Genomic DNA, 16,245 nt, shown 5'->3' with positions numbered 1-16,245 from the left:
AAATTTGTAGCATAGTGAGTTTTTTAAATAACATGATCATCCAGGTTAAAATAAGACACACTGACCTCACATATCCTATCTGAGCTTCAATTTTGTCATCTGTAAAAATGGAGATAGCAGTACCTACCTTACAGAGTTATGAGGCTGAGATAAGAGGGAAAGTTACAAAGTGGTACCAGGTACACAGCCCAGAACTGTGCACATAGAAGGCTGTAATACTGTTTGAAGCATTCCCATCTCAAGCCAGTTCTCTGACCTTTATAAATTTGAAGGAATAATGAAACTGATTTGTTTAAATTGTCAAAATTATTTCTCTCCTGCCCCTGTGCACTTCTGCCCTGTCTATATTAGATTTCAAGAGATTTCCCTTTTGTCATCTTGGCCAGACACTGGAATGTCTATCCCGTTTGAATGGGGGTTTATAAAAGCATGGGAGCTAGTGGCCAAGTGTCACATGTATGCCGCATCCCTAAATAGAAGTCTCCCCAGGGCACTTCCTGACCTGCGCAATGCTGCCGACGGCCTCCTTTCCCCACTCCCCAGGCAGAGGAGCAAATCACAGGCCGAGGGGCCTGCCACGACTTGCGCACAAAACAGGTCTGGAGTTTGGAAGTTACATTTGCTGGTTGCCCAGAGATGAGTGCAGAATTCAGCTTGGAAGTCTTGGAAACTTCTAGTTGACTGATGTTTATGCTTTTGCTGATGCACCCACAGTTCCTGGGACACAGGAGAATGCTCAGCTGGGGGTCTGTACCCCAGCCAAGGAGGTGTCTTCCCAGACTCCCCTCCTTTTAGCAACTTCATGCAGATGGAGCTTGGGTGGATGGATCCCGGCACGGTGTTCAGAACAGTGGCCCTGCCGGTGTGTGGGCACTGCCTGTGCAGAGCACCTGTGGTTTCTGGTCCTCGAGGGCAGGGGCGCTCACTGACAGCGGAACCCACAGTACCAGCCCATTTTTGGTGGGCTGTTTCCACCCCATTCATCCCTGCTCAGCTCTTCGTAGGACAGCCTGTGCTGGCAGAAAATTGCCCCCACCAGTCAAGACATAGGGTATCAACATGAGCCATGAGTAATGACAGGGCAGCTTCGCAGAGCGTAAGGTAGCACCTGACACCTTGGACCAAAACCGTATTTTTATGTATCTTTCACATGTACAGCTCTTGTCTTTGACTCATCAAACTTTCTCTTTTTTTTGCTTATTTCAGTTTGAGTATGAATTAATGAAAACAATTGTTTCGTAGGCACTTGTATTTCTTACAACTGAAGATGGATATTTGTGAAGGAAGGTAATGAGAATTTTACATTTTTCTTTTCCTGTTAGGCTAGCAAAATTCCTGGTTTTAATCTAATGAGTGTTTATTTCTGGTAACAATATCAAATCTAAACGGAGTGGATGTGGAAAGCATCCTGTACAGCATTAGGCTTTGGACATCTGTTTTTATTATTCCTCAGTCTTGGCTTAGAGAGGCTAAGGATTGAAACTTTGTTTCATGTTATTTCGGTTTTATTACAAAGGATGCAGCTATGTTTCTGATAAAGACCTGAGAAATTTTAAAGGGAGGAGGAGACCCAGAATGTACAATGGGCTTCATTCAGGAAGGCAGATCGGGCCTAATTTAGGTCCACTTCTGAGCCCCTTAGTACCCACGGATGACTCATTTTCTCTCTGGGAAGCTTTTTGCTCATCTGCCTATCATTGAGTGCTTCTTGTGTTACCAAGACCATCTCAGTGACTAGAAGGGAGAGGAAATTCCAAGCCAGTGGTCCCTGAGCTACCTCGTTTTCTTGACTGAGGGAAGAAACTGCAGCAGGTAAACTGGTGGGAAGAGCACAGCTTATTCCCAATCTCTTCACCGCGCCCCCAACCCCTGTGAGTTTAGCCCTGGGGAGGAGGGTCTTCAGAGGCTAGCAGCGTGCTGTACCGTGAGGGAGTTGGAGTCTCACTGGGGAAATGAGACCATATCCCATGAAACAATTAGGAAACAATTAGAACCAATATGGGCAGTGGAGACCACAGTTGTCATAAGACTTCAGGAGCCCCTGCTGGTGTGAGCTAGAAAAGTCTTTGTAGATTGCTGGGATGAGCCAGAATTGGGTTGGGTAGAGAAGCGAGGAGGTGGATTTCCCTGGGCAGTGAGAAGACACCCCACCCCCGACAGCCCCACTTGGAAACCACATGCTGAGAGCTTACAGGAGAATAGAGAGGGCTGTTCGTGTCCTATGTAGGCGGGCATCTTACATCTAGCAGGCAGAAGAGAACTGTTGAAGGTTTTTAAGCAGGAAGGATGTGGCCATATCCACAAAGATAGTATCAGTGTGCACAAGGGAAGACTGAAAGAGGCCAGGGGTGGTTCAGTCTGGATGGAAGGGAATGGACAGCCTTCAAGGAAGCTGTTTTAGCATCCAGGCCAGAGACCTGGGGGCATAGCAGTGAAGTTTGTGGGGAGAGGAGGTGGAAAGATAGAAACAAGAGACACCTTGAGGAAAGGATTTCCAGAGCCTGTTGACTGTTGAGCAGTCATAGAATTATAGAATTCTCATCACTTAGCTCATCCTCCCATTCAAGGTAGGAATGATTCACTTCCCCAGCACAATCTGCAGGTCTTTGGCCTTCTGCTTGATCACCCCCAGTGAGGGGGAGCTCACCCTTTCATGAGGCAGCATTTTTACATTTTAGGGTAACTCGAGGTTGAAATTACCAACCCCTCTCCTAGGTCCACGCTGTCCTTAGCAGCTGTGGAAACCCATTCTGTCCTTCTCTTCTGCACACACAGTCTTTTCCACCGAAAGTTTACAGTCCCCTTTTATGAGACAGGCACTGAACTGTGCTGGCCAAATAAGGCCAGGGCTTTGCCTCCTCAGGAGCTTTTAGTCTAACTCTCCAAATACTGGAAATGGGTTGTCTTCAGTTTTTCTTCTCCAAACAAAATGCTCCTTGTTATCTCCATGTGAGTCAGGGCAAATCTGTTGAGGCCCACATCCTGGCTTAGATGTCTGGCCCTTGTCAGGTCCTTACCACCTCTCTGAGGAGAGGGTCTCTGCTACTGAACGCTTCTCCGATGTGGATCGGGCTATTTGTAACTGTGGGTCTTTTGACAGGCCCAGTGGAACATACTGAGCACTTTTCCTAAGTGTCAAGTTGTCCCGACTTGTTTGAGCTGTCCATGGTAGCAGGCACTCAAGGTATCATCTCCTTCTTTCCAAGATGGTTGATCTCGTCCAAGCCCTTCACTCAGCAGGTGGAGACCCCGAAGCCCAGAGTGAAGGAAAGGGATGTGTTTAGGACACGCAGCCGAGTTGAGAGCAGAACAGAGCCTTCTGGTGTTCCCTAGTATGTATTTGGAACACCATTCTTTGGAAATGTTTTTCTTTCTGACTTCTTCATAGGATTGCTTCTTCCATCTAGAGGGAACCTCCTCTGCCTCTTTTCTAAGTTGTTCCTCAAATCCTATTTACCTGCTCTTTCTCCAGCAAGGACACTGGCTTAGATTTAATCGAACCCCGTCTTGTTAGGAGAGCAAAGAGCTGATACTCATCCTGTTTCTGCCTGTCCTACCCACAGGCTCTCTAGATCTCCAGATGAACAAACAGATGGTGAGATCCCTTGACCGCATCTGTAACCTTGGGGAGATTATTTGCAAGTCCCAGCAGGAACACAGCGTCACTTGAGGAACGATGGGGGCCCCTCAGACAGGGAAAGTCGTCTTCGTATGCAGCTGCAGAACCAGCACACAGCACAGTGGACAGGAAGTGGAACCCCTGGAGGGCCACATTATCAGAAAGGAGGAGTGATTCCCATCTTGGGTACTTCATGGGCTGCCATAGAAACTGTGTTCTCCACTTCCCACTGGGTTGCTTGGAAGAATGTTTTTAAAGTCTCGCGGGCTCCCAGTGTTGCTGTTAAAGATTCCTCCGTTTAACAGAGATCTCCCCACCCTGCAAGCCCTCTCCTAACCTGTTCTGCCCAGCAGTGACCCCTGCTCCAGGTCTGCTGATGAGCTCCTGGGCAGGCCGTGGAGTCTGCAGTTGAATGCAGAAAAGAAAAGGGAGCAATCAGAGGATTCAAAATATGCCTAAGACAGAGGTGGAGTCATTGGCAGAAACAGGGCACCTGGAAAAGCAGTAAGTTTAAGAGGAAAGGAGAACAAGGCCAACCCAAGTCCATGATTACTAGTGAATGGCACGAAGACTGAGAGACAGACAGATCACTGAACTCTGTAGATCTTCAGGAGGGTAAATAGATAAAGGAATCCGAAGTCATATAATTAGTTACTTTAATTAAGGAATTGCAGGTTTTAAAATTCAAAATACTTTTCTACTGGTCCCTCCTAAGAGGATGTTACTATTTTAGAAAGAGGGTAATCAAGAACCAAAGGGTCATTAGAACTCAGGAATTTAGTTAGAGAGCCCTATGATGAGTCTCCGGTCTTTACTAGAAAGATTTGAAGGCTGCCCATTGATCTCAGAGTATAATTTTTTCACTTTTTTTTTCCTCTTAGAGATACGAGCCTGACCCTTCTTGACCAGCCAAAGCGCTGGCCATCATTAGACCTTTAGCTTCATGGTATTTGTGATGGCTATTATTTTAAACATGCAAAGGTTTTATGTTAAAAATTTTTTAGTGTGTTACATTTACCTTTACTGTCCGAGATTGATTTGTCTCATAAAGTTGCATTTGTTACAATTCATGTTCTTTTGTAATGGTTGATCAAAGCAAAGAAAGACATGTGCTGCTTACTACCCATGATCTGTGAATGTTTCAGGCTGTTGTTGGTTCTTGTGACTTCGCTAATATGTTTTTCTTCTGACAGGTTAACCTGCCCTCTTAACTCAGCAGTGGTTCTAGCGTCCTATGCCGTACAATGTAAGTCACAAAGGGAGCATTTCACGGATGGGCAGATTGTTCTGATCAGTGTATGGAGAAAGTCATTGGTTCCTCCTGCTTGACCAAGTCCCTCTTCCCCAGGAATCCTGCTGGACAGCATATCTCTGGCTGTCCAGATAGTCCTGCTTTTACCCAGACTGGCACTCTCCGGTATCATGGGGATGTTGGATTAAGGAAGGTGGTTAAGGCGAAAGGAGTGAATGAGCTGTGGTGTGAAGTTTTCTCCAAGGGAGCCCGTCAGACAGTAGACAGCTGTTGCACATTGCATTTTCCAGAACCTTTGCTCAGGCATTTGATCTGATCTTCATACAAATCCCAGTGGGACAAATACTTGTATCAGTCATCTCTTATACACATGGAAACCTAGACCCAGCTAGGTTAAGGAATTTGCTAGAAGTCACCCCTGCTGCTTGTTTGGTGCTACTCTAAAACACTGCTGGGATCTTATGAATTTCTTTTTAGAGTTTCAATATAGCTAATGGATTGTATATTGATCTATACCAGGGCTATTCAATAGAAATATCATGTGAGTCATATATGTAACTCTTAAGTTTTCTAGTACCCTCATTTAAAAGGGTAAAACGAAACAGGAGGTTTTTTATGTTTTATTTAATGCAATATATTCAAAATATTAGCATTTTACCTTAATGTAAAAAGTTATTAGCAAGATATTTTACATTCTTTTTTTTATACTAAGTCTTTGAAAATCAGTCTGGATTTTACACTGACAATACATCTCAGTTTGGACTAACCACATGTGGCTAGTGGCTACCATATTGGATAGAAAGTCCAAATGGAATTTTCTTCAAGGCTGGTTTAAACTGGAGTAGGAATCCGCTCGTTCAGTCAGCAAAACTTCATTGAGGGCATATTCCCTTCCACGTCCTGCGTGTAGATGCTGGGTAGGCATAATGAAAAGAACCAGATGAGATAGCCAGATGAGAGCAAAATGTCACTTGATAGTAGCAATACAGTTCATCAGCATAGTACTCAGGTAGAGCTGTTTGCAGCTCAAGACCTAAGAAATCTGTACCTTCCCATAAGCCCAAACCATCTTGGCCTGTTACCCTGTTGACCTACTGTGTGGTAGACAGTTAAGGCAGCAAGATGGTCAGGTCTGAGAGCAGGCACTGGTTGAACTACACACTCTGCTCTGGTCTCAGAACGGGCAAAATAGCAAGAGAAGGCTGACCGGGACTGCTGAGGTGGCCCTAGGTCTGCCTACTTCCCTACCAGCAAAGAACAGAAGTGAGGGAGGTGAAGAGCAAGGTGGCTGGACCTGCAGCTTACCCACCCATCTGCATGGAACCAGGAAGTGGAGGGCAGGGGACATCAAAGATGACCACCTGTGATCCTATTCACGAGTAAGACGAGACCCAGAGTTAGTCTCTCCATTGATCCTGCATCTCCTCTTCCGCTAGTGGGAAACTCAAGACAGGTGAATAGGCCTGGGTGGATTTGAACCTTCCCTTCTCCCTACAATATGCCTGGGACAGGCCCGGCCATGTCATATCCATATGGGAAGTGGCATGGTCACCAGTCAGCTTGTATTCTTATGATCTCTAGACCTTGTGAACTGTGTCTCTGCCAGGCCAATCAGCTGAGGAGACTGAGCTTCCCTATATCTCAGAGCGAGTTTGGTGTTCACGGCCTGAGCTTCAGGTTTATGAGGGAGGAGCACTAACTAGAATATAGGCACATTCAATTTAAATCCTGGCATCCCTGGCCAGGTGTTGTGGCTCATGCATGTAATCCCAGTACTTTGGGAGGCTGAGACGGGAGGATCCCTTGAACCCCGGAGTTTGAGACCAGCCTGGGTATTATGGTAGGACCCTGTCTCTGTGAAAACTAAAGAATTAGCTGGGCATGGTGGCGTGCACTTGTAGTCCTCATACTTTCTAAGGCTGAGACAGGAGGATCACTTAGTCCCAGGATGTCGAAACCAGCATGGGCAACACTGTGAAACCCCATCTCTACAAAAAATAGAAAAATTAGCTGGGTGTGGTGGTACAGTGCCTGTAGTCCCAGCTACTAGGGAGACTGAGGGGGGAGTATCTATTGAGCCCCAGAGGTTGAGGCTGCAGTGAGCCATAATCATGCCACTGCACTCCAGCCTTTGTGACAGAGTGAGACCCTGTCTCAAAAAAAAAAAAAAAAAAAAAAATTCTAATGTCTCTGGTAACCAGTTATGTGGGATTGCCTCTCCAAATCTTGGTTTTCTTACCTGTGAAATTGAGGTAACAAGTGGTTTAAGACAGCTCTCAATATGGCTACTTGGTTCAAATTAAGCAGAAATGTGAAGGTGATCTGTAACTAAAAATTCTTTATTATTGGACCATCCCTGGCTGAGTCATTGAGAATTGGACTGGAGCCATATATGTAGGTCTTGCCTTTTCTACTTGTACCTGCCTGACTTTGAGCTTCTCCAGACCTCAGTTTCATGACCTGACACATGAGGATAATAAGTGTCTCCTTCAATGGTTGTAGTGAAGATGAAATGAGTTACTGTATGTAAAACTATTAGAATAGTGCATGGCACGTGGCAAGTGTTAGCTCTTACTGTATTTTCATTATCTGCCCAGAAGAAAGCTGTCAGGGAATTGCTTATTGTAAACAGTAAATTCTATTTAGAGTAAAATTTAAGAACCAAATAATTCTATGCCAGGCTTCAGTAGTCAGATTCCCTTCTGCAAAGAACCGATAGAATGGGGGCTAACGAAGTTGTGGGCACCTCAAAAGTACAAACTGGCTTCAGTAGAAATATTAACATTACTATCAAGCTAATAGAATCATGGCTTATCAGGCAAGCAGTTTTAAGTATAAGCTTTTATCCCTCCACCCTCAATAAATATATATGTTGCAGAGCATACATTTCTTTAAGATTAATACTTGCACCAGGCATGGTGGTTCACGCCTGTAATCTCAGCACTTTGGGAGGCTGAGGCAGGCAGATTGCTTGAGCCCAGGAGTTTGAGACCAGCCTGGGCAACATGGTGAAACCGTGTCTCTACAAAATATACAAAAATTAGCCAGGTGTGGTGGTACACCCCTGTTGTTCAAGCTACTAGGGAGGCTGAGGTGAGAGGATTATTTGAGCCCTGGAGGTTGAGGCTGCAGTGAGCCATAATTGCACCACTGCACTCCAACCTGGGCAACAGAGCGAGACTCTGTCTCAAAAAAAATTAATTATTGTATATGAAATTACTGGATCAAAAGTTATGCCTACATTTTATGATATATTCTGCTAAATTCTTCCAAGAGAGGCATCTAATATAAAGTCCAGCACAGTGGTTTGCACCTGTAATCCCAGCTACTCAAGACGCTGAGGTGGGAGGATTTCTTGAGCCCAGGAATTAGAGGCTGCAGTGAGCCACGATCGTGCCACTGCACGTCAGCCTGAGCAACAGAGCAACCCCATCTCTTAAAAAAAAAAAAAAAAAAAAAAAAACAAAAACGTGATCTGCAGGTAAAGTACCCGAAAATACACAATGGTGAAAAATTGTTAATGGCCTGTCAAGGCTTTATGAGGCTCAAAGAATAAAGTATATTTTTTGGAAATATATGTTTATTCCAGAATGTTCCCTGCACCTCTGCCACACAGAGGTCTGCACCAGCCTCAGGGTGCACAGATGGATAAAACACATTGCTCTCCCCAAGGAGTCTACAGCCTGTAGGGAGGCAGATGTGGATGATACTAGCGGTGGAGATGGCCACCAGGGATGCACTTCATCCTGCTTGGGGATAGGGGGAGAGCATCTGGGAAAACATCCTAGGAATGACCCCTGAGAACCGTCTCTAAGATCAGGTTGGAGTTGGATGAATAGCAGGTAAAAGCCTTTCCCAGTACAACAGCTGGGCAGCTTGAAATGCTGTACGTTGGAACCTGGGATATACCCTCTCTGTGCTGCAAAACATAAAATACTGTCAACCAGAAGAAAGCATGGAACTTAAAAAGACAAGGTATTTCCCACATAAGCACTTCCTTTTTTGTTTGCTATAATTAACTTGTATGTGTTGCTTTCTTACAGATAGGAAAATGGATTACTTAGGAGTTTGGAGCATATAGTATAGTAAGTAGGTAAGAGTAGGGACAGTGGTCAGAGTCTAGCCTCCAAATTAGCAGCTGAGCAACTGTGACAGGCCCCTTTGGGTCTGTTTCCTTATCTGTTTAGTGGGGATAAAAAGCATTGCCTATATGACAGGGTTATCATGAGTATCAAGTGGGATGACGTCATTGAAATCGATGTGAAACTGCCCTGTGTTTTGCAAATGTTTGTTTATCACTGTTTAACTTTGTTTCCCCCTAGTGGTTAGCACAGAGCTTTGCACAGAGTAGCCGTTTAGGATTTAAAGGAAAAACCACCCCACAGGGAGGCTCATTGGTTGTGTTCGAATTTCAGAACGTTTGTCAGCAACTTGCCTAAAGAGAGAACCTTGCTGTTCATGTTTGCAGAATGATACCAGGGATGGGACTGTTAACTGGTATGATGGGTAACCTTATTGGGATCCAGGAGGATCTCCATCAGCCAATGAAACCAACCAAGTAAAGGTTCATAGGACTCTACCTTGAGACTCAGGAAAGTCATTTAGAGCATTTGGTTGGCCTTTGGGGACATGACTGCTGTCATCAAATGACCAGCAGCAGCTCACAGGCCTGGTAGGCAGGCTGGTGGGGTGGTAGGATCTCTAACTGGGGTTCAGATCACCTGAGTTCTGATCTTGACCCTGTCCTAGAGGTCTCCTTTCCTTTCCAGACCTCAATTTCTTCACTCTTAATGTGAGGACTTTGAAGGAAGTGATTCTAATGCTTTCTAGCACTTTTCCTCATTGGGCATGCTGTGTCAGAGCATTTAAATGATTTCATGTGAACACACTATGTACGCTTAACCCAGCACAAACTTACCAGCCACATAGCCTTGATGTTTCTTTCCACAACTTGGCCACATTTGACTGACCTTAACAGCCTCTGGTCTAACCTTGACCAAGTCTGCATGCATTGGTCACTTGGCTCTCTGCCCTTTTCCCCTTCCAGAATTGAACTTTGCATCAGCCTCTGTACAGATCAGTTCTGAGCACCCAAATTTCTGAGCACCTACTGTGTGCCATGCCTGGTGCTGGGCCCTAAAGGTGAGTCTGACCCACTCCCAGCATTTGAGGCACAGTGTAGGAAGGAAACAGATCCCTTCGTTATGGTGTGGATCTCAAAGAGCAGCCCTGTAGTGTGAGGGCAGTTAGGTGAGCAAGGCTGAGTGAGACATAACCTTTGCATCTGCCCTTTTTTTTTTTTTTTTTTTTTTTTTTTTTTTTTGAAACAGAGTGTGGCTCTGTCGCCCAGGCTGGAATACAGTGGCGCAGTCTCGGTTCACTGCAACCTCCGCCTTCCGGGTTCAAGCGATTCTCATGCCTCAGCCTCCCAAGTAGCTGGGATTACAGGCATGCATCACCATACCTGGCTGATTTTTGTATTTATATTAGAGACAGGATTTCACCATGTTAGCTAGGCTGGTCTCAAACCCCTGACCACCGGTGATCCACCTGCCTTGGCCTCCCAAAGTGCTAGGATTACAGGCATGAGCTACTGCGCCCAGCCGCATTGCCCTTTCAACTTTGTGATGAAATTCACCCAAGCAGCCGCCTGTCTCACCCACTTCCCTTTTGAGATTAGCTACAAAGTATCACCATATCTTTCCCATACTCTGCCCTTGTAGCAGAGAAGGAGTTATTTGATTTGGAAATCTTTGGTGTTGAATTGAGAATCCTCAGAAGCCTCCTGGCATTGTGGCCAGCTACAGGAAGGAATTCATTAAAATATTTGGAAAGATCAGGGCTAGTTTTTTTTTTTTTAAAGATGAAGTAGAAGCTTTTGTTTGTTTGTTTGTGTGTTTGTCAAGACAATGGAATACGAGATCAGTTGCCCCATTAGAGCTAGAGATTATCTTCTTCTGTTTTTAGACAAATGGGAAAAGTTTGTGGAGAAAGGAAATGGATGTCCTCAGGTCCCATAAGCCTGGTCCTTGGCTCTTCACCTGGTGCCAGCCTTTTTTCCAGTTTCCTCAATGTTCCAGACACCCAAATGGTTTGAGTCCTTGGGGTAGCCATGGACACTTGTACAGGTTGAGCACTGCACAACTCTCAAGAATGCCTATCACATCACAGGCATCAACAATTCAATTCACGTTGGCAGACAACAGTCAAGGGTCTCAAGGGAGCAGTACCATTTGGCCGAGGGGCTAGTCTCAAAGTCACCCTTCCTTTTCCCTCTGCACCTGCAGGTCCCTAATATGATTCCCCTGATAGCCCCAGAATCTCTCTTCATATCTTCTGACTCCCCTTAGAATGTGTCTTTCTCCCTAGGAACTTTGCTGTTGCCTGAGCCCTGACCATTCGTCTCCACTCACTCCCACCCCTTGTCCCTGTGGCCCCTGAGCATACCCTGGTCCCCTTTCTTCCACATCTCCCTGAATCCCAGGTGATGGGTCGGGATGCAGAGAGTGGTCAGGTCTGCATGGCCTCCCTTCTGCCTACACCCAGTTTTTAGAGCAGATTGGTCCAGTGTTATGGTAACCTTGGGGTATGGCAGAGAAAGCCTGCACCGGGCGTGGCATACGAATTGTGGCATTTTCTTTATGGGTTCTCTATCCAGTGACATGAGTGCAAACTGCTGTGCTGACCACAGTATATGGAAGAGGTATGGGATTAGAACAGGGCCTAGGTTCAAACACCATCTCCCAATTTTCTCCCTCTGTGTCCTTGGGAAGAATGAGAATTTGATTGGATCATGTGTAATAGTATCTTAGCCCATAGTGAAGGCTCAGATAAGTGTGGAGTCTGGAGCTAGTGAGAAGCTTCAGTTCGTGTGGTGCAGAACTTACCGGAAAAGTATTTCCAATTAATGTTATTCTGGTGATGCTGTAGATGCTTATAAATACAGACCATATTAAAAAGGCAAAACTAATTATGATTTTCCCCTTATTCTGTCTTGATAGCTCATTTTGGAGACTATAATTCTTCCGTACATCATCCAGGCTATCTTTCCGATAGTCAGTTTATACCCGATCAAAATGATGACTTTTTAACAAAAGTCGAATCTCTGCATGAGCAGCACAGGTGAGGGGGGCTGGGGTGGCCTACTTTGGGAACTTGGGTCAGGTATTTTCAGACATCATATCCCTTTGTGTTTGATGCAACCTCTTTCTTTTGTGCATGAATCCTCTTTCAAGATGTCGGGGGTTTTTGAACCTTTGAGCTGGTATGGTGGCAGATATATTTGGCATAACTAGCATTTCTGTAAAGTGTAAAATCCAGTAAGAGTTTAGGGTGATGGCTGCTGCATCCTTTTCAGGATGTCATTGAAATCAGTAAATTCCTGAAGGAAATGCCCATTTTGAAATCTGATTGCCCCACCAATGGACTGTACCAAGGTAAACCTCTTAGCAGTTTACCACATTTGATAAAACAAGCTGTTCCTTCAGGTCTTGTTAAACAGACAGACAGATAGACGTGCAGCGCTGACCAGTCTCCTGTGTTCAGTTTGTGAAAAGTGCTCTGCGTCCAAGTGAGGAGCATGAGTCTTCTGCAGTTGCCCCTGCATATTTGTTGCGAGCCTCAGCTCCAACACATATACCCAATTCTGGCTGCTCTTCCCCTTCCTCGTTTCACTTAAAGCTACAGCGGCAGCTGTTCAGTCCGGGTCAAATAAAGGCCACCCTGACCAAGAAGGCCAGCTCTCAAGGGGCTGCTTTCTTCTTGGGAAAGCCATAAAAACAAAGGCCAGGCAACCAAGCGTCCTTTTAAGAAAGCACTGCCAAACCTCTCTCCCAGAATTACTCCCAGGGCAGAAGTCAATGTCCTAAAATAGTACGGGGCCAGTGGCGTTTGAAAGTTTGAGGCCACTGCCAAAAGAAGAGATAAAGGCAGAGAGACCTAAAGATTCCCTACGAATTAGCAACTTGGAATAATTAGGGCAGGGATTCTGAAAGGTAACAGTCTTCTACGTCTGAATATTGAGAGCCCACTAAAGGAAGTGTTATTTAATTTAAAAACGAGAGGGTTAGAGGGAGTCAAATTCAATGGATAAGAAGAAAAACTTGCTTTAGTAGAATTTAGTATTAGATTGCTTAAGATTGATAACATAAGGCATTTAAATAACCTTACAGAAATAGTATCAAATGTTCTAGATTTTTTAAAATTGGAGATAATGCCCTCTACTTATTGGATGAACTCTGCTTTTTGTCTTTTCTTCTGTAGTGGGCTAAAACAATCAGAAGCAGAATCCTGCTATATCAACATAGCGCGGACCCTCGACTTCTATGGAGTAGAACTGCACAGTGGTAGGGTATGTATTCTTGTTATGTCTTGGATCAAACATTATGTTTTTATTTTAATCTCTGAGACTTTGAAAACTTCTTTGATGAAACTATTTGTTTTTCATTGTAACAGGACTTTAAAAAAGATATTTGGAAGGTTTATTAAGTAATACTGAATTTTTTGTTGGTCATTTGTCCAATTGCTTTTTTTTAATGTTTGCTTTTGTACTTGAAGACTTTCCTTTTGAGAGATTAGGGGCTTAGAAACTGGTAATTTTTGTAAGACCATTTTATATTATGGTTTTAGCAGGCAAAAAAATAAGTATAAATTCATTTTTCAAGTGACAGTTTAAGGGGCCAAGATTTCTACTTAATCTCAAGTGCTGCCCAAATTGGAGCTAGTTACTCAAATATGATAGGTTTTTTTTTTTTTTTTTTAAGATTATGGTGGTTTGATTGTGAAAATCAATAAATATTTGAAATTAGTTGTGGCTGTTTTAACAGGATTTACTAACATCTGTCATCTGCCAAGCAATTTCTATGCACCAGTGGATTATTTCCTGCAGTAATACCATGAGTTCTGTGTATTATCATTAACCCCATTTTACAGGTGGAGAAACTGATACTGAGGGACTTAACCGAGGTCACACAGCACACAAGTTGTAGCTTCAGCACATGACCCCTCACTGTCTAATTAGCATCTGACCTTTCAGCAGTGGCATACGTTTTCTACCTGATTGGCCCATATCATATCCAAAAGGAAGCAAATATTAATTGAGCACCTACTAAATACTAGCCTTTATCTGGATGCTTTCATATGAGACCATAAGGTCTCTCATATGGGATCATAGAAGCCTTGTGAAATCGACATTCTAGTTATCCCTGTTTTATAGATGAGAAAACTGAGGCTCATAGAGATTGAGTAAACGATCAAATTTTAAATCTATGTATTTTCATAGTTTATAGAAACACTTTATTTCTGTTTCACTTCGGTCCCTTTACAGTCCTGTGAGGTAGGCAAGTTGTGATATAGGAAATAAGGAAGGAAAATGATCTTACAAAATACCAGCTTTGGGACTTGACCATTCATTTTTATTCCATTTGCAAATAATATTTTATCTTAGATAGAGTGTTTCAGAGAACTTTAGTTGTTGGTGAAGTAGGACTTCATATCTGCCTGAGTTGAGCTGTGCTCTCCCACCCCAAGAACTGTCAGTGAAATGACCCTCAAGGGCTGTGAGGCCAGATGATACCTGTGTAGCTAAGACCCCCAAGGTATCAGAGGGGGTTTGGTCATGCTAGGCTGTTCTACATGAACTAAAAACCCCTAAATCTCCATAGCTTCATATCACAAGGTTTATCTTTCAGTAATTCAAAGCTTGCATTGAGTCCAGGAGTCTTCCAGGGCAGCCCCTGACCCCATCCACTGCAATCACTCGGCAGTCGAGGCTGCTTCCATGTCATGGCTATCTTCCCATGTGGCCTCCATGTTTGTCACAAGGGAACAGGAAGCTGCAGGGTTACACACCAGCTCTTAAATGCTTCAGCCCAAAAGAGACATACATTCCTCCTGCTCAGAGCACAGTGGCCAGAACTAGTCACCGGGCTCTGTCCTCTGCAAGGGGAGCTGGGAAATGTGGGGTTGGGCCTGGGAGTTGAGTGGACAGTAACTGAGCTGGAGGGGTTGAGATGCATGCTGAAAGACCACAGGATTAGGAGATTTGAGACCTGGTCTTTGGCCCACCCAAACCATTCATTTATTTCCTTGTTCACTCAATTTTGATTTCCTTTGCTAATTTGTTCTGTCACACCTGCTTCATACTCCCTCTGTTGTGATCTCAAGTATCACATTTAAATGCAATTCTATCCTTCATCAATCAAATTTGGTTTTGTTGTAAGCGTGTGATTTCTGTTGGGTACTGAAAGTGAGTACTCTTTGGACTTTCCACCATATCAGCACTGTTTCGTTTGTCCAGTTTCTCTAAATCCATGTTCACATTGCGGTTCACAAATGATCTGTCCCACGGCAAAGGGGAATGGACGTTTCTTATGCCTTCCACATGCCGAACTCTCTTCTAGAAGCTCCACATGCCAAGCCCCCTTCTAGGTTTTTATCTTCTCTCATTTCGGTTCTATCATCTTTATTGTACAAGAAGAAAAACTGAGTCTCAGGAGCCCAAAATAATACAGCTAGTAGGTGCCAGACTGAAGGTTCACACTCAGTTGTAACTGACTCAAACTGTGCCCTTTCTTTATAACTACTAGTATCTGGGCCAGGCACAGTGGCTCACGCCTTTAATCCCAGCATTTTAGGAGGCCAAGGCAGGAGGATCCTTAAGCCCAGGAGTTCAAGACCAGCCTAGGCAGCATAGTGTGACCCCATCTCTACAAAAAATAAAAAATTAGCTGGGCGTGGTGGCACATGCCTGTAGTCCCAGCTACTTGGGAAGCTAAGGCTGGAGGATCACTTGAGCCCAGGAGGTTGAGGCTCAGTGAGCCATGTTTGCACCACTGCCCTCTAGCCTGGGCATCAAAGCGAAACACTCTCTCTCAGAGAAAAGCCAAACAAACAAAAACCAAGTATCTGATTGGGAAAACAAGAAAGTAAATGACTCAAGAAGAGGAACTATTTTGTTTTTAAATTTTATTTGTACTCACTTTGTTCTCAAACAGATTTAAAACAGCTTGTAGTGGCTGTGTCTTCTGTATCCTCACTGTCCACAGCAATGCCCAGCACTTAGGCTTGTATAAATGTTGGATACATTGGATTTAGAAGCAACTTTTTTTTTTTTTTCTTAAACAGGGTCTCCCTCTGCTGCCTAGGCTGGAGCATGGTGGCACAATCATGGCTCACTGCAGCCTCAGCTTTGCAGGCTCAAGCAGTCCTCCCACCTCAGCCTCCTGAGTAGCTGGGACTACAGGCATGTGCTACCACACCCAGCTAATTTTTTGTGTTGTTTTTTAGAGACAGGGTTTCGCCGTGTTGCCCAGGTTGGCCTCAAACTCCTGGGCTCAAGGGATCCACCCTCCTTGGCCTCATAAAGTGCTGGGAT

At 44.4% G+C, this 16,245-nt stretch overlaps 1 protein-coding gene across 1 annotated transcript in view; it reads left to right on the top strand.

The window, feature by feature from the left end:
• PTPN3 (protein tyrosine phosphatase, non-receptor type 3) overlaps positions 1–16,245 on the top strand; it is a 160,566-nt gene that overhangs the window by 88,593 nt on the left and 55,728 nt on the right. Inside the window, exons 6-9 of the mRNA XM_011966378.1 lie at positions 1,243–1,287; positions 4,813–4,865; positions 11,873–11,993; positions 13,134–13,221. Coding sequence (XP_011821768.1) covers positions 1,243–1,287; positions 4,813–4,865; positions 11,873–11,993; positions 13,134–13,221 — 307 coding nt within the window. The remainder of the gene's footprint in view (positions 1–1,242; positions 1,288–4,812; positions 4,866–11,872; positions 11,994–13,133; positions 13,222–16,245) is intronic.

The sequence above is a fragment of the Mandrillus leucophaeus genome, unplaced genomic scaffold, assembly GCF_000951045.1.
Source record: "Mandrillus leucophaeus isolate KB7577 unplaced genomic scaffold, Mleu.le_1.0 Scaffold76, whole genome shotgun sequence".
Classification (NCBI taxonomy): domain Eukaryota; kingdom Metazoa; phylum Chordata; class Mammalia; order Primates; family Cercopithecidae; genus Mandrillus; species Mandrillus leucophaeus.
The sequence above is the reverse complement of the archived record's forward strand: the minus strand, read 5'-3'. Positions and strand labels throughout refer to the sequence as shown.